General features: G+C 41.7%; 1 protein-coding gene across 1 annotated transcript; it reads right to left on the reverse strand.

The window, feature by feature from the left end:
* Positions 1-3,415: 3,415 nt before the first annotated feature.
* Positions 3,416-18,728, reverse strand: LOC129640844 (rho GTPase-activating protein 20-like). The gene is made up of 6 exons (XM_055565831.1): positions 18,720-18,728; positions 17,032-17,193; positions 11,772-11,881; positions 11,072-11,252; positions 9,748-9,879; positions 3,416-3,535 (listed from the first exon to the last, which is right to left on the reverse strand). Exons 1-6 carry the CDS (start codon positions 18,726-18,728, stop codon positions 3,416-3,418), a joined length of 714 nt encoding a protein of 237 aa, XP_055421806.1.
* Between the last annotated feature and the right edge of the window lie 289 nt (positions 18,729-19,017).

Below are 19,017 nucleotides of genomic sequence, written 5' to 3' on the forward strand. Positions count from 1 at the left end.
GGAGTCTGGGAGTGTGCAGCAGGGCCTATGCTTTGTGTGCCAAACTACATGCACTTGGAGTGTGTCTCTTCTCTCTCCTGAACCCTGTGCTGTAGAATCGATTGGTGAGACTGAGTATGGTTAAGCCAGGGTATGACTCATGCAGAATATGCCATGGGTATTTGCTATTGGACCTCTGTTTATACACAGTTGAATGAAAAACTCAATGTGGTTCTGACTCTATATTCATTTCTGATTTAGACCAACTCCATGGATGCTTTGACATATGGTATTCTCAAGGCCAAAGTTGCAAGGTTTGATTCCCCACCAAGATCAATCAACTTTAGGAAGAGAAAACTTTGGGACTGTCTAAGACCTGTACCCATAATTAGCCACCCTCTTACTAGTCTGTAAGCTTACTAGTCTTACTAGCTTATAGCATGGAAACAGGCAAGAGCCTTGTAACACTTGCTCAAAAATCAAATCAGTTCCAAGTGTGCACCTTAGAGAGGGTAGCACTCTACTTGCTATTTGCATACCTAGTGTGTATTATTATGGGTCCAGTGTAGTAGGGGTCAACTCTAAATCATATCTGCACTGTTGTTATTATCATCCAAGGGAACATTAATAGGGGACAAGGAAACACCATAAGTTATTTAGTTTCTAGGATAATTTTAATAACCTGTCTGTAGTAATTACTACATGAATATATTTTTGTTCATAGCTGCTAACAAGCACCAAGATGGATTGATTAATTTTTTCTTTCTGTTGTATTACCGCCCTGGTTGAAATTTAACTACACACTTGTGATTTAGCTGTATCATTTCAAACTCAGTCCATTTTTTATATAAATCTATTGACTTTTGCAAAATTCCAAACAGATTTTGATTGTTGCACTCGCTTTAATAATAAGATTTATAAGATTAGGCACGTAGTAAAACTGGCTACCGTGTAACTGTAACCTTGGTTGGTGGGTTAAACTTACAAATGTTAACAAGTCCCATTAAAGATGGTAAGGGAGATAAAAGGAGGAACAAATGGTGGAGTCATCCCTACACTAATTTTCAAGTAAAAGGCATTGAGACACAGGGGAAGGGAGGATGATGAAGTGATCAGAGATTTTGGTGGCCTCACTAAGCGTTTTTTGATTCATTGTAAGCCAAATGGGCTTCCCAGGTGGACCTAGTGGTAAAAAAAAACCTGCCTGCCAATGCAGGAGATGCAAGAGATGCAGGTTCGATCCCTGGCAGGAAGATCCCCTGGAGAAGGGCATGGCAACCCACTCTAGTATTCTTGCCTGGAGGATTCCATGGACAGAGGACTCTGCTGGGCTACAGTCAATGGGATCACAGAGAGTCGGCTGCGAGTAGAAGAGTAACACACACAGACACACAGACACACACACACAAACACACACACACTAAACACACGAGTTTACCATAGTGAGTAAACATCTGTCCTGCATGCATGCTAAGTTGCTTCAGACGTGTCCAGTTCTGTGCCACTTCATGGACTATAGCCTACCAGACTCCACTGTCCATGGGATTCTCGAGGCAAGAATACTGGAGTCATATGCCAGTCCCTGTTCCAGGGGATCCTTGCAACCCAGGGATGGAACCCAGGTTTCCTGCATTGAAGGCGGATTCTTTACTGTCTGAGCCACCTGGGAAGTTGCTTCTGTTAACTGTCTCCAAAAGCTTAATATGAATTTTCTTTTGGAAATGTGGTCTTCATTAGGAAGGTGATGAGGAAGTCATCCAAAGCAGAAAGCTTGTTTTGGTAAACACTCAATGTGTAAGTGGGTATTTGGAAATATATTGTTATTCTTTTGCATGGAGCGTTCTGGAGTCAAGATGTGCAATGAAAAAGGAAAATATCTAACGTATGGGGCTTATAACATTTGAGGTACCTTCCTTCAGTTTTGGCTTTGTGAAATGTCTTTCACTTTTCAGATCCTTCCTCTCTTATGCCTATTATGTTTCTTGGGCATTCATACTGAAGGACCAGTCATATAGCTTCAGATTTACCGTGTGTGGATAATGCTCAAACTTTCCTTACCTTTAAGACCGACGATATCACAAGAACTGGTTCATCATTCAAGTTCACTGTGTCTCCATAGTTTAGTTTCTTCTGTAGGACGCTGCATGATTTTATACTGGCTGATTTTCTAAAGATGCCTTCTGTGAACGGCCGTTTCTGATTGATAAAGGAATGCATATCCTATAGGGAAGGAAAGAAAAGAAAACTGTGGGACATTTCATGCCTAGAAGCCCAGACCACATGCTTGCTCCTTTTTTGACAGAGCTGTGGTATATGAGGGTACAGTTCTAGAACAGCATCGAAGTCAATTTGAAATTTTTTCTCCAGTGTCTCTAAATATATGTTCGACCCAACAATCGATTTGACATTCATACACTGAAACATTTTAAACACTTGTGTAATCGGATTTTCCGTTTCAGTGAATTTACTGTGTTAAACGTCTCTGCTTTGAGGCCTTTGTAGAGTCACCCTCTCCTCCTTCCCCGCTCCTTTCTCATTATTCCCTATTATAGATGCTCTTCCCTACGTGTGGAAATCTTTTTGCCATAGTCATGCTCTATTCATTTATTCCCCTTCCAGGGACTGTCCACCCCATTCATTCCTGTTTCCTGTATTCCCTTCCCTGAAAATCAGGCTCAATACGCCCCTCCTCCTTCTCCGATGGCATTCCTTTCTCATCAGCCTTTCTAGTTACTTTTCCTGTATTTTCATGTCCTCTGCGGTCTGCAGAGTTAGAGAGATAACAGATATTGGAGCCAGGTTTTTCAAGGAATGTGGAATCTGTTATGCCAATCATCCACTGTGTGACTTTGGGCATAGCACATACTTGGGTGAGGCTCTTTTGATTTTCATTTATGAAGTGGGGGTGATGATAGTCATGGCTACTGCCTAAATGTTCTGTGAAAGACGCAAGGTCTGGGGTAGTAGCTGGCACGTAGCTAGTATGATAAATTTCTTCATATATACCATAAAATTCCCTGCATCTAGTTTAGTGCTTGTAGAGATAGTGGACAGTGAACAAGAGTTAATGCTTACAGTTCAACACACTAATTTGATATAGCACAGTCCAAACTCTGTGACTCTCTTTTGACACATTCTGTCAGGAGCACATGATTCATCTTTGCCAGAGGATACGTACTTTATGCTTAAACACTTGAGTTACATATCTAATCCGTGTGAGACATTTTGCATCATAAGGGGGAGTAGACTCAGCTGAACGAAACTTGAGACTAGTGTGGACTTCAAGGGAGGAGACAAGAAGACATATGAGGATGAGGTGGACTCTCAGATATTCTTACACACAGAGTCTGAAGGAAATGAACGTGGCTCCAAATAGTCTGGAGTTCAAACTCGCCTCCAGGACCTCCCCACCATTCTATGCAAAACAAGTACTCTCTCACCCGAAGGAAAAAATGGACATTGGGTGGATTTTGCCCTGCTCCCAGCCGGTCCCAGCCTCTGGCTGATCTCCAGAATTCCTGCCGCAGCTGTTTAAGCGATAACTACTCTGTACAACCTTGCAGAAGAACAACCGCCCCCCCCTTAAGACAGGAGCTTTCCACATACAGGCCTCTATATACTTACTCTTTCCTTGGGTAAGGGCAGCAGCTCACTAATCTGACTGCTGCCCCTTCTCACCTCATAAAGGTGATCTGTAAAGGACTGCTCTCACTCTTTATCTCAACCTCGCCTTCTCTAACTGCCTTAACTTACAGAGTCCATGTTAACTGGTCTGAGCTGGTATAGATGGGTCTTTGTTGAAATCAGCGGAATGGATGAGAGTATCTTTTCGTCTTGTAGTTGCCTTCTGACTCTGCAGTACCTAAATCAGATCTTATTCTTTGAAGTAATGTTAAGAATCTTATCGGACAAAGTCAGACTTCTTCATTTGGGAGTAGATTTGGAAGAGAACACTTGATCACTCAGAACTCCCCTTCTCAGGAAGGTTACAGAAACCAAAATAAGACCTACCAGAATTGGGGTGGGCAGGGTGTCATTATCACATACATCCTCAAGAGCAGCTCCAAAGAGCTGTTTTGGCTTTGTGGGTGGTAGACACGCGTGTTGGTTGTCCTCGCGGGTCCTTGATATACACCCAAAGGCCCACTTTTGGAGAGAACTCTGCCTAAGTGTCTTCTTATCTGAAACTAATGTAGAAGAGAGATTTTCACTACTAGTAGTTTAGCTTATTTAGCCTGATTTCCACCACTTACATTCAGCAGCATGTTCATGGCAGAGGCTGAAAGAGAGAAACTGAACCATTTGTTATATAGCATTCCCCTCATTCTGAAGCAGGCTAATTGCATCCTTGTGGTGTTAACATGTTCTTCTTCCCCATATTCTGCAAAGCAGTAGTTAAACCTAGAGGCGTGGTTAGACTCAGGGTTGACTCTCCCTGTGACAGTATTCCCCCAGAGAGTGCTCTCTATTCCCTTTGCCCTGTGTCATAAGGCACTTAACCTATAGTTATACAGGTTTCCTAATGTGAAGTGTTATCAGTGGATTCTGGTTTCAGATTTCATTTGAAAGGCCAAAATTATTTAATATTCAAATTAAGCCGCATTTGTAGGAAGTTTCCTTGCTCTTTCAGTTACCTGTTTGGCTTTCTGAGTACCCAGTCACGCCCAATTTTCTCCCTTAAAAAGAATCGCTTTTCATGAGACATCCTGTCTGACAGTGCTTATCAGTCAGCCTCTGGACCTCTCCTCTGGGAGGCCACACACCTCAGTCAGCTCCAAGGATGACTTCCTGCCCTCAGGGTCCTTGATAAGTAGTCATTATTTGCAGACAAAGTGGTAAGATTACAGCTGGCCATTTTTTGTGTGACACCTTACTCAGCTAACCCAGAGGTGAATTTTACCTACCAACAGCCCCTGTCAAAGGAATGCTTTTCAAATAAGAGTGATCAGCAATGAAAAATTGAGTTCAAAGTGTCTAGTGCCCAGCTATGAATGTTTTCCTGATATTTGCTCAATAAACCTGCTTAATATTTCCTTAAATAACCTGCTTAAATAACCAGCTACAGAAGTCAATTAGAGGAGCCCAGTTTTAGAGAAATAAACAGAAGAATTTAACCAAATCTTTTAAAATGCCCATCCATTTGCCTTTCGGAGACATAGTGAGTGCGTCACCATGTCCATTCAAGTGAGTGAACCACTTGTGGAGCTGGGTGAGAGAACCAGAAGGCTCCTATTCTGCCTCTTAATTGGATGAGTTACCTAAAACTCTTTGAGCGTCAGTTTGCTCAAATGTAACATAAATGATGCTACTTACACCTCACTGGACTACATAACATAATGTACTACCCAGCACAAGACATGGCACATAGCAGCCTTAGTAAAGGTGATTTCCCTCCTTCAGAAGACCTAAGGCAGCCTAGACATCAGTCACCTCCCCCTAAGCAGACCCCACCCCCATTCTCCATTTGATTGTGCAGCCTCCAGAAGGTGTGCATTCCTCAAGGAATGCCATCACTTTGCCTTAGGCTCTTCCTGCCCTGACATTCATACCACCATCATTTTCAAAGGAGAGAATGAAGAAAGCAAATGCATTCTTAAATTCAGGAAGAGATTCTCCTAATTAATATGTACAAATGTTAAAAAGATACTGGTTTATATGGGTTGAGTTGCTTTATGCACCCTGGTTTCCCTACTCTTAACCTGATTCTTTTATTTCTAATCTACCCACAGGTATTCATGTATTTCAAATGTATTCATTCATTGTTCAGCTTTAATAAGAATACTCTTAGGAAGAGAGCTCTATCAGTTGGTAGAAAGCTATATGGCCAGCTAGCCTATAAGCATAGATGGAAAGCAAAATAGACCTTAAGGCCTATGCTTTCATTTTCAGGCCTAGATGGACCTTTCATAATGTACATTGGTTGGTGTTAGAGTTCTTGTTGGCTCTGTGACCAATAAAAATATATATTATAGCCACGAAAAGTATGCTGCTTAGTTGTCCAGTCATGTCCAACCCTTGCGACCTCATGGACTATAGCCTGTCAGGTTCCTGTCCGTGGGACTTGCTGGATAATAATACTGGAGTGGGTTGCCAGCGACTGTTAAACAGGTTAACTTTACAACCTCATCTTTTTTAAAGTATCCTGGCAAGTTTTAGTTTAGTGTTTTTCCTCATGTTCAAATTAGGGTTTGAATGTTATAAAATGAAATCTTGTAACTTTGTGGGTATAGAATAACAATGATAAGAATATAAATACTTTAAGTAGAAATTCTATTCTGGCCTCAGTACTTGCTAAATTATTAAGATATTTTATTCAGAGAAAGAAATGTCAATGGGACAATACTGGAATGCTAGCAGGGATAATTGCAAGAGGAAAGACTTAAAAACAAACAGACATATAAACATTCAGCCCAGTTCCATTTGCAACCTAGGTCTGAAGCAGAATGGAACGAGAGCTTGCTGTGGAGGTAGAATCCAGAGTTCAAGTCTCAGAGGCGGTCCTAAGGTGGCAGAGGAATAGAACGGGAAGACCACTTTCTCCCCACAAATTCATCGAAAGAACATTGAATGCTGAGCAAATTCCACAAAACAACTTCTGAATGCTGGCAGAGGACATCAGGCACCCAGAAAGGCAGCCCATTGTCTCTGAAAGGAGGTAGGACAAAATATAGAAGAGAAAAAGAGAGACAAATGAGGTAGAGACAGAGATCTGTCCTGGGATGGGAGTCTTAAAAGAGGAGAAGTTTCGAAACACTAGGAAACACTCTCATTGGCAGGTCAGTGGGGAGTTTTGGAATCTCAGAGGGTAACATAACAGGCAGGAAAAAGAAAGAATGAAATAAAGAAACCCCACAGATTACGTGCCTATCATCAACTTCCAGCAGGGAACTAGTCTAGACACTCACAATTGCCACCAGCAAGTGGGGGGCCTGATCAGGGAGGTGCGGGCTGCATTGCTTAGGGTAAGGACCAGGCCTGAGTGCCCTGAGGGCAATCTGCGGGAGCTAATGTGAGATAGCAACCCAAATTGTGGGATAGCCAGAGAGCGAGAAAAAAAACTATCCTTTGAAATGCCCTAATCTAGGGCACTTCCTGGCCCACTCACAGAGCAGAGGACTGAGAGAACACCAGAGCAGAGCTAGCTGGCTGTGCACTGACTCATCTCCCACCAGAGACAGAGAGGCAGGCGGGGGCAGCCAGAGCCTGAAAGGGGCAATCTCAGCCCCAGAGAGGCATCCTCTACAAAACTGCAAGTAGGCTCCCATTTGCTAACCGAGACTTGTTGGGATTCTGGGCGGTTGACATCCGCTGGGACGGTCGCAGCCAGAGATCAGCTCCCCAGAAGAGACACACGGCCCACCTGAGACGGGCAGGCCTGCTGCCACCCAGCAAATCGAGCGGCTGGGATGGGGGAGGTGATAAGACACACCACACCTGGGGGGCACTGTGCTGGCTAAGCACCTGGTCGCCTGAGCTGCTCGGACCTGGGAAGGGCAGAAAAGCCAGGCCCGATCGAGTCTATGCCTTTGTGGAGTACCTGAGAACCTGAACCTGAACAGCTTAGACCTAGGAATTGCACGCAACCCAGGGCCCGCCTCAGACAGTTGCAGGCAGAGCAACCTGGAGCCTGAGCAGTGTAGACTGGGAAAGCACACACACTGTGAGCGGGGGCAAACCCAGTGCGGCCAGGACACTGTAAGCACACGCCAGGGATATTTGTTTGCAGTGCTCCTCCGTCCCCAAAGCACCACTGAATAAGTGAGCCTAAATAAGTGACCACCTTCGCCCCCTTGAGTCAGGGCAGAAGTTAGACATTGAAAACACCAGCAAACAGAAGTTAAAATAAACAGAGGCAACCGCTCTGGAAAAGACAGGTGCAACAGATTAAAACCTTGTAGTTAGCACTGACTACATTGGAAGTGGCCTAGAGATCTTGAGAAGTATAAGCTGGATCACGGAACTATCTGAAACTGAACTAACCCCGCACTGCCCACAACAACTCCAGAGAAATTCCTCGATATATTTTTACTATTATGATTAATTTTTTTTTAATTTTTAAGTCCTCTATTACTTCTTTAATTGTAATTTTTATAACCTACTATTACCTTTCAAAAAAAAGACCCTATTTTTAATACAAAATTCATATATATATTATATCATTTTTTGTGACTTTGTTTTGTTTCTTTAATACTGTATTTGGGAGCCTCTAACATTTACTGTAGACTTTTCATGTGTGCTTTTTGGTATTTGTTATCAATTTTGTACGTTTAAGAACCCAATCTTCACTACCCATTTTTACTTGAGAGTTTGACCACTGCCTTGATTGCTCTCTGCCCCTTTTGACTCTCCTTTTTCTCCACCAGGTCGCCTCTATCTCCTCCCTCACCCTTTTCTTCGCTACCCACTCTGTGAATCTCTTTGTGTATTCCGAGCTATGGACAACACTTTGGGAACTGATTACTGGCTGGATATGTCTCTCTCCTTTTGATTCCCTCTTTCTTTGTCCTGGTCCCCTCTGTCTCCTTCTTCCTCCTCTTTTCTGTGTAACTGCATGAACCTCTCTGAGGGGTCCAGACTGTGGAGAGCACATATGGAATTGATTACTGGCAAGCTTGCTCTCTCTCCTTGAGCCCCCTCTTCTTCACCTGGCCAACTCTATCTCCCTCCTCCTTATTCTCTTCTCCATCTAACTTGGTGAACTTCTCAGGGTGTCCCTCACTGTGGAGAAGCTTTTCATCATTAACCTAGATGTTTTCTGATCGGTGGTATACAGACAGAGAAGTCTTGAGGCTACTCTAAGAATAAGACTGGAAACCAGAGACAGGAGGCTTAAGTTCAAAACTTGAGAACATCAGAGAACTGCTGACTCCAGGGAACAGTAATGGATAAGAGCTCATACAATAACCTCCATACCTACACTGAAACCAAGCACCACCCAAGAGCCAACAAGTTCCAGAGCAAGACATACAACGCAAAGTCGCCAACAACGCAGGAACATATCCCTGAGCATCAATATACAGTCTGCCCAAATTCACATCAAACCCTTAGACATCTCAAAACTCACTACTGGACACTTCATTGCACTCCGGAGAGAAGTCCAGCTCCACCCACCAGAACAGGGACACCATCTTCCCTAAGCAGGAAACCTTGAAAAGCCACTTACACAACCCCACCCACAGTGAGGAACCAACACAATAAAAAGTAGCCACAAGCTGCCAGAATACAGAAAGGCCACCCCAAATATAGCAGTCGAACTGATGCTGAAGCTGAAACTCCAATGCTTTGGTCACCTGATGTGAAGAACTGACTCATTGGAAAAGACCCGGATGCCGGGAAAGATTGAAGGCAGGAGGTGAAGGGGACGAGAGAGGATGAGATGGTTCGATGGCATCATCAATTCAAAGGACATGAGTTTGAGTAAGCTCTGGGAGTTGGTGATGGACAGGGAGGCCTCGCACGCTGCAGTCCTCGACCCCAAGGACTTGGGGTCACTGTAGTCCTTGGGGTCCCAAAGAGTCGGACACGACTGAGCAGCTGAACTGAACTCAACGAACCGTGATGTCTCCTAAAGCTGTACTAGTTGCTTTTTGTAATCAGAACAGTCTTAACCTTGCTTTGATCTCACAAGTGGGAAACTTCCCATGTCTTGGAGCAGATGGAAATTACTGCCCTTAGAATGTGCTTTGGGCTCTAGGATCTCCCATTGACCCCTGGCAGCCTTGCTGTCTTTGGCATCAAAGCCAGTTACATTATTCACGTACCTGCAACCTTCTCACTGTTATCGGTAATATCAGTGATATCACTGTTATCAGAACTCACTGAGGTCTCTCCAAAGAGAGAAGTGATATCTTCTCCAAATATCTTGAGACAGTTTTCAATGAGAAATTGTATGAAAGAAATCTGTAACACAAAGGGGCAAAAAACTGGGTATTACTGTACATATGGTGTAATAGTAAATCACATTTCATCCATGAGTCTTGGCTCTAACAAAAAGTGCAAAAGAAATCTTAGAAAAATTCAGACTTGGCTAAAAACTATATAAGTATATAAACATCAGCTTTTTCTAAGACATAACTGATACTTTGAAGAGTAGTTTGGCCTCAAATTTTAAAATTCTTTTAGTCAGTGGGCTAAAGTTATACTATGTAGCCTGGTTTAATAGCTAAAATTTTGTAATGATGGTTAACATGCTTAAAGCTAGGATGATTTTTAAGTAGCCTGCATAGGATATTTGGAACAAAAATGTATGTTCTCTTATTAAGATTTATTTATTTTTAATAAAATTTTTTCTAGTTTTATTGAGATAGATTTTATATATCTCCTATTATTAAAATTTATAAAGTATCGAATACAACACCAATTGTGATTTTCACTTCAGTGAAGAAATGTCTGAAACTTGGGTAGCAGAGGTTTCTGTGTGGGCCGGGGGTTTTGTGAGGAAAGAACGCATCTGGAGAAAAAACATGTCTGTCTGTCTTAGCACATTCCCTTGCCTCACACTTGCTGTCCGGGGGAGCTTGGAGAAGAGCTGTGATCTTATTAGGCATGTTGTGGCTCTGTTAGGATATTCTGAAATATTTTACTAGCTTACTCATCCTCAGGCAGAGACACAATAGAAGCCAAGTATTTTCCTGAATGAGCCACAGCTGGCAGAGTGCGGCCAGTTATGTGTGGAGCCTCAGGTGCTCATATTGCCCAGGCCGCCAAGATGTGCCAACAGTGACCAGATGTATTGGGTGTTGTCATCATTGGGTAATGATGAAATCATAGTTTGGAGGCTTGTACACCCTCAGTGATTAGGCTGATAGTTGAACCTTGGCTCTCCGATTTCAAAGCAAGTTTTTTTGTATCATATCATCCTACTCTTACCTCTCTATCGTTTAGTCTCTTGGGTGGCAAAGGGGAAGTGAGTCAACTGTTCTCAGTTATAATACACCTTCCCATGCCCAACCAGAGTAGGACTCTGCCACTCCAAGGCAGTGTACTTAAAATGTGCACTTTAAAAACTGGTTCATCAGAGTTACTACTACAGACTTCAGGTTTAAGATGGGGACTCTGCTCTGCAAGGTATAAAAATGAGAGATCTCGTTACCTGTTTGGTGAAGTTTTCTGAGCTGCCAGAATTAGACAGACAAAGAATGCTTGGGGATATACACACTGATAAATTATAAGCTGTCATCTGATTGGATGAGGAATGTTGCTCAATATTGTGTAAAACTGCAAAAAGATATCGCAGAAAAACTACATTGGCTCTGGGCAGCTGGTCTAGAAGCCTAAGGACAGAAAAAACACTTATAAATAAAGCGAGTCATTTTGCTTAGTAAGTGGAAACACAGAGAACAAAGGACTTCTTTTTATACGATGTACACAGTGCATTGTCACAGTTCCAGGCATGAATGTATACAAAAGTGTTTCACTGAATTTAATTCCTGAACCAGGTTAGACCTACTCTGGTTAGTTATGTGTTTGTATTTAAGATCATACCACTGGCGGATTGGTTCTTTATCATCTCATTTTAGACAAGTGGATTTCATCTCTAACAGTTTCATGTATTCAGAAGGTGTAAAATGGTCAAGCATTCCATGTTAATAAGATTAGGAGAAAAATAGCAATTACAGTGTCACCAATAAGGCATTCATCTCTCTTCAAACTGGCTTCCATGGGCATGATCAAGTGAAACCCCGTGATACTGATCATTATTTTAGAGGACTTACTCTAAACTATAAGCTAATATTTTCCTAAGAGAATGTTGGTTATATTTTCTCAGAGTTGAGTAATTATTGCATCATTACCTCTTAGTCCTGGTTATTTTCTCCTCCTTGTTCCCTTGATCAATAACATCAAGCCATTTATCATACAGACTGGTTGTAAATATGCTTCCTTGGATATTTTGAAGAAAATCCTTATATAAATCAAAAAGTAAATATTATTCTTAGGATAAATTCAATGGAGAAATTGCAAAGAAAATATTTAGTGGAAAAATTCAATTCAGTCCACAATTCCTTCACAGCCACGCAGACTGATTCCCACAGAGCTTGGCTGTCATTCTCCACAGCCTTTCACACCCAGGAGTACTGGATGGATTTTCCCCAACTAAAATTAGAAGCATAAAAGCAGAGTCTGGGCTGCAGTGAGAATGAAGCTAAAGCTCCTTCTGTCGCCTGGAACTTACTCTTTGTATACATGGTAACACATTAGTACAAACTGGCAAGTTCTAGTGATAACTCGTCCTAAATCCTATTAGTTTCTTGAAAAGAAACGCACATGCCCATTTTGTTTGTTTACTTCAGACACATGCTTGCTCGTGATTCAAGAAAGAGATGTTCTGAAATAAACCAAACAAAATTACACCTCTACATGCTCTTATACACATATTAACAGAAAACCTGAAGTATGTGTGCTGTTGGGAAAAAGCTAGTATTGAAATAGCTTCAATCTTTTTCTTTAAAAAAAAAATCATATAAAAGTTCAGTTCTACAGACTTTTAAGCAGCAGGTGTTAGAAATAAATCAAAAGCCCCAATGGTAAACTACATGTTACCCTTACAACTCTTTGAATGGAATATATCCACCCAAAGAGGAAACTGAAAATTATAAACATTGCAACTTGACACCTGTGGGATAGAATATGCAAATGTCAGCTTCCGAAGAGGAGGCCTGGAAACTATCCTGATGACCAAGTCTTAATATTGTAGAATGGGGCCTATTAAAATAGATGAAGTTGTAACCTGTTGTGCAAGACTGAGGGGAAATGATTGCATTGCCTTGCCAGTTTCAAAGGCACAACTTGCTTCCACTGGTCTTAATATACAGCCTGACTTCTCTTAATAGTATCTTCTTTAGGCAGTGTTTCTAAGGCAACTATCATGATTGTAATCCTGTTAGTGTTCGCTTGTTTCAGGACTTATTGAGCTGCTGTTTGTGTCAGGCACTCTCTTGAGTACTGAGGACAGAGTATGAAGATAATGTACAAAGTCTCAGTCCTCTCTTAGTTTTTCTTGTAATTGGTACACAGTATCCAATCATGGTCATCAGGGTTTCACTAGGCTTCTTATGGAGTGTCCGCAGTACATTTGGAAGGAGGAAGCACTCCATTTCAGTTCAGCCATTCAGTCCTGTCCTACTCTTTGCGACCCCATGGACTGCACACCAGGCTTTCCTGTCCATCACCAACACCTGGGTCTTGTTCAAATTCATGTGCATGGAGTTGGTGATGCCATTCAACCATGTCATCTGGCTTTGACTTCTGGGAGTCTGGGAGTGTGCAGCAGGGCCTATGCTTTGTGTGCCAAACTACATGCACTTGGAGTGTGTCTCTTCTCTCTCCTGAACCCTGTGCTGTAGAATCGATTGGTCAGACTGAGTATGGTTAAGCCAGGACATGACTCATGCAGAATATGCCATGGGTATTTGCTATTGGACCACTGTTTATAGACAGTTTATTGAAAAACTCAATGTGGTTCTGACTATACATTCCTTTCTGATTTAGACCATCTCCATGGTTGCTTTGACATATGGTATTCTCAAGGTCAAAGTTGCAAGGTTTGATTCCCCACCAAGATCAATCAACTTTAGGAAGAGAAAAGTGTGGGACTGTCTAAGACCTGACTCATAAGTAGCCACCCTCTTACTAGTCTGTGCTTATAGCATGGAAACAGACAAGAGCCTAGTAACAGTTGCTCAAAAGTCAAATCAGTTCCAAGTGTGCACCTTTGAGAGGGTGGCACTCTACTTGCTATTTGCATACCTAGTGTGTATTAGTATGGGTCAAGTGTAGTAGGGGTCAACTCTAAATCATATCTGCACTGTGGCTATTATCATACAATCGACCATTATTAGGGGACAAGGAAACACCATATGTTATTTGGTTTCTAAGATAATTTTAATAACCTGTGTGTAGTTATTACTACATCAAAATATTTTTGTTCATAGCTGCTTACATGTACCAAGAGGGATTGATTAATTTTTTTTCCTTCTGTTGTGTTATCACCCTGGTAGAAATTTATGTACACACTTGTGATTTAGCTGTATCATTTCAATCTCAGTCTATTTTTTGTATAAATCTATTGAATTTTGCAAAATTCCAAACAGATTTTGATTGTTGCACTCACTTTAAAAATATACCATGTTCATGGATTGGAAGAATCAATATAGTGAAAATGAGTGTACTACCCAAAGCAATCTATAGGTTCAATGCAATCCCTATCAAGCTACCAACAGTATTCTTCACAGAGCTAGAACAAATAATTTCACAATTTGTATGGAAATACAAAAAACCTCGAATAGCCAAAGCGATGTTGAGAAAGAAGAATGGAACTGGAGGAATCAACCTACCTGACTTCAGGCTCTACTACAAAACCACGGTTATCAAGACAGTATGGTACTGGCACAAAGACAGAAATATAGATCAATGGAACAAAATAGAAAGCCCAGAGATAAATCCACACACATATGGACACCTTATCTTTGACAAAGGAGGCAAGAATATACAATGGAGTAAAGACAATCTCTTTAACAAGTGGTGCTGGGAAAACTGGTCAACCACTTGTAAAAGAATGAAACTAGAACACTTTCTAACACCATACACAAAAATAAACTCAAAATGGATTAAAGATCTAAATGTAAGACCAGAAACTATAAAACTCCTAGAGGAGAACATAGGCAAAACACTCTCTGACATACATCACAGCAGGATCCTCTATGACCCACCTCCCAGAATATTGGAAATAAAAGCAAAAATAAACAAATGGGACCTAATTAACCTTAAAAGCTTCTTCACATCAAAGGAAACTATTAGCAAGGTGAAAAGACAGCCTTCAGAATGGGAGAAGATAATAGCAAATGAAGCAACTGACAAACAACTAATCTCGAGAATACACAAGCAACTCCTACAGCTCAACTCCAGAAAAATAAATGACCCAATCAAAAAATGGGCCAAAGAACTAAATAGACATTTCTCCAAAGAAGACATACAGATGGCTAACAAACACATGAAAAGATGCTCAACATCACTCATTATCAGAGAAATGCAAATCAAAACCACTATGAGGTACCATTTCACACCAGTCAGAATGGCTGTGATCCAAAAGTCTACACGTAATAAATGCTGGAGACGGTGTGGAGAAAAGGGAACCCTCTTACACTGTTGGTGAGAATGCAAACTAGTACAGCCACTATGGAGAAGAGTGTGGAGATTCCTTAAAAAACTGGAAATAGAACTGCCTTATGATCCAGCAATCCCACTGCTGGGCATACACACTGAGGAAACCAGAAGGGAAAGAGACACGTGTACCCCAATGTTCATCGCAGCACTGTTTATAATAGCCAGGACATGGAAGCAACCTAGATGTCCATCAGCAGATGAATGGATAAGAAAGCTGTGGTACATATACACAATGGAGTATTACTCAGCCATTAAAAAGAATACATTTGAATCAGTTCTAATGAGGTAGATGAAACTGGAGCCTATGATACAGAGTGAAGTAAGCCAGAAGGAAAAACACCAATACAGTATACTAACGCATATATATGGAATTTAGAAAGATGGTAACAATAACCCTGTGTACGAGACAGCAAAAGAGACACTGATGTATAGAACAGTCTTATGGACTCTGAGAGAGAGGGAAAGGGTGGGAAGATTTGGGAGAATGGCATTGAAACATGTAAAATATCGTGTATGAAAGGAGTTGCCAGTCCAGGTTCGATGCATGATACTGGATGCTTGGGGCTGGTGCACTGGGACGACCCAGAGGGATGGAATGGGGAGGGAGGAGGGAGGAGGGTTCAGGATGGGGAACACATGTATACCTGTGGCGGATTCATTTTGATATTTGGCAAAACTAATACTATTATGTAAAGTTTAAAAAATAAAATTAATTTAAAAAAAATAAAAATAAGATTTATAAGATTAGGCATGTATTAAAACTGGTTACCATGTAACTGTAACCTTGTGTGGTGGGTTAAACTTACAAGTGTTAACAAAGCCCATTAAAGGCAGTAAGGGAGATAAAAGGAGGAAAAAGGGGGAACAAATGGTGGCGTCATCCCTACAGTAATTTTCAAGTAAAAGGCATTGAGACACAGGGGAAGGAAGGATGATGAAGTGATCAGAGATTTTGGTGGCCTCACTAAGCGTTTTTTGATCCATTGTAAGCCAAATGGGCTTCCCAGGTGGTGCTAGTGGTAAAAAACCTGCCTGCCAATGCAGGAGATGCAAGAGATGCAGGTTCGATCCCTGGCAGGAAGATCCCCTGGAGAAGGGCATGGCAACCCACTCTAGTATTCTTGCCTGGAGGATTCCATGGACAGAGGAGTCTGCTGGGCTACAGTCAATGGGATCACAGAGAGTCGGCTGCGACTAGGTGACTAACACACACAGACACAGACACACACACACACGCACACACACACACACACTAAACACACGAGTTTACCATAGAGACTAAACATCTGTCCTGCATCCATTCTAAGTTGTTTCAGCCGTGTCCAATTCTGTGCCACCTCATGGACTATAGCCTGCCAGACTCCACTCTCCATGGAATTCTCGAGGCAAGAATACTGGAGTCGTATGCCAGTCCCTGTTCCAGGGGATCCTTGCAACCCAGGGATGGAACCCAGGTTTCCTGCATTGAAGGCGTATCCTTTACTGTCTGAGCCACCTGGGAAGTTGCTTCTGTTAACTGTTTCCAAAAGCTTAATATGAATTTTCTTTTGGAAATGTGGCCTTCATTAGGAAGGTGATGAGGAAGTCATCCAAAGCAGGAAGCTTGTTTTGGTAAACACTCAATGTGTAAGTGTGTATTTTGAAATGTATTATTATTCTTTTTCATGGAGTGTTCCGGAGTCAAGATGTGCAATGAAAAAGGTAAATATCTAATGTATAGAGCTTATAACATTTGAGGTACCTTCCTTCAGTTTTGGCTTTGTGAAGTGTTTTTCACTTTTCAGATCCTTCCTCTCTTATGCCTATTAGGGTTCTTGGGCATTCATACTGAAGGGCCAGTCATATAGCTTCAGATTTACCGTGTGTGGATAATGCTCAAACTTTCCTTACCTTTAAGACCGACCCTATCACAAGAATTGGTTCATCATTCAAGTTGACTAAGTCTCCACAGTTTAGTTTCTTCTGTAGGGCTGTGCATGATTTTATACTGGCTGAATTTCTGAAGATACCTTCTGTGAATGGCCCTTTTTGATTGATAAAGGAAAGCATATCCTATAGGGAAGGAAAGAAAAGAAAACTGTGGGACGTTTCATGCCTAGAAGCCCAGAGCACAAGCTTGCTCCTGTTTTGACAGAGCTGTGGTATATGAGGGTACAGTTCTAGAACAGCACCGAAGTCAATTTGAAATTTTTTCTTCAGTGTCTCTAAATATATCTTCAACCCAACAATCGATTTGACATTCATACACTGAAACATTTTAAACACTTGTGTAATCAGATTTTCTGTTTCAGTGAATTTACTGTGTTAAACGTCTCTGCTTTGAGGCCTTTGTAGATTCACCCTCTCCTCCTTCACCACTCCTTTCTCATTATTCCCTATTATAGATGCTCTTTGCTAAGTGTTGAAATCTTTTTGCCATATTCATGCTCCATTTGTTTATTGCCCTTCCTGGGACTGTCCAGCACATTCATTCCTGTTTCCTGTATTCCCTCCCCTCAATATCAAGCTCAATACACCTCTACTCCTTTCCGATGACATTCCTTTCTCATCAGCTTTTCTAGTTCCTTTTCCTTATTTTCATGTCCTCACAGTCTGCATAGTTAAGAGAGATAACAGATATTGGAGCCAGGTTTTTCAAGGAATGTGGAATCTGTTATGCCAGTCATCCACTGTGTGACTTTGGGCATAGCACATACTTGGGTGAGGCTCTTTTGTTTTTCATTTATGAAGTGGGGGTGTTGATACTCATGGCTACCACCTAAATTTTCTGTAAAAGACGCAAGGTCTGGGGTAGTAGCTGGCATGTAGCTAGTATGATACATGTCTTCATATATACTATAAAATTCCCTGCATCTAGTGTAGTGCTTGCAGAGATAGTGGACAGTGAACAAGAGTTAATGCTTACAGTTCAATACACTAATTTGATATAACACAGTCCAAACTCTGTGACTCTCTTTTGACACATTCTGTCAGGAGCAAATGATTCATCTTTGCCAGAGGATGTGTACTTTATACTTAAACACCTGGGTTACATATCACATCCGTGTGAGAAATTTTGCATTATAAGAGGGAGTAGACTCAGCTGAAGAAGACTTGACACTTGTGTGGGCCTCAAGGGAGGAGACGAGGAGACATATGAGGATGAGGTGGACTCTCAGAGATTCTTACACACAGAGTCCGAAGGAAAGCTACACGGCTCAAAATAGCCTGGAGTTCAAACTCGCCTCCAGGACCTCCCCACCATTCTATGCAAAACAAGTACTCTCTCACCCAAAGGAAAAATGGACATAGGGTGGATTTTGCCCATCTCCCAGCCGGTCCCAGCCTGTGGCTGATCTCCAGAATTCTTTGCCGCAGCTCTTTAAGAGATAACTACTCTGAACAACCTTGCAGAAGAACAGGCCCCCTTAAGACAGGATCTTTCCACATACGTGCCTCTATATACTTCCTCATTACTTGGGTAAGGGCAGCAGCTCACTAATCTGACTGCTGCTCCTTCTCGCCTCATAAAGGTGATCTGTCAAGAACTGCTGTTATTCTTTTTCTCAACCTCACCTTCTCTAACTACTTTAACTTACAGAGTCCATGTTAACTGCTCTGAGCTGTATAGATGGTCTTTGTTGAAATCAGCGGAATGGATGAGAGTATCTTTTCATCTTGTAGTTGCCTTCTGACTCTGCAGTACCTAAATCAGATCTTATTCTTTGAAGTAATGTTGTGAATCTTATCGGACAAAGTCAGAGTTCTTCATTTGGGAGTAGATTTGGAAGAGAACACTTGATCTCTCAGAACTCCCCTTCTCAGGAAGGTTACAGAAACCAAAATAAGACCTACCAGAATTGGGGTGGGCAGGGTGTCATTATCACATACATCCTC

The sequence above is a fragment of the Bubalus kerabau genome, unplaced genomic scaffold (genome assembly GCF_029407905.1).
Source record: "Bubalus kerabau isolate K-KA32 ecotype Philippines breed swamp buffalo unplaced genomic scaffold, PCC_UOA_SB_1v2 scaffold_50, whole genome shotgun sequence".
NCBI classification, from domain to species: domain Eukaryota; kingdom Metazoa; phylum Chordata; class Mammalia; order Artiodactyla; family Bovidae; genus Bubalus; species Bubalus kerabau.

What these genes read in the sequence shown, in the direction of transcription:
- LOC129640844 (XM_055565831.1), bottom strand. An exon ending in TGATAGGGTCGGTCTTAAAG is followed by an intron (nt 11,882 to 17,031) that starts GTAAGGAAAGTT and finishes GATTTATATAAG; the next exon opens with GATTTTCTTCAAAATATCCA. An exon ending in CAGAAAACTTCACCAAACAG is followed by an intron (nt 9,880 to 11,071) that starts GTAACGAGATCT and finishes TTTGTGTTACAG; the next exon opens with ATTTCTTTCATACAATTTCT.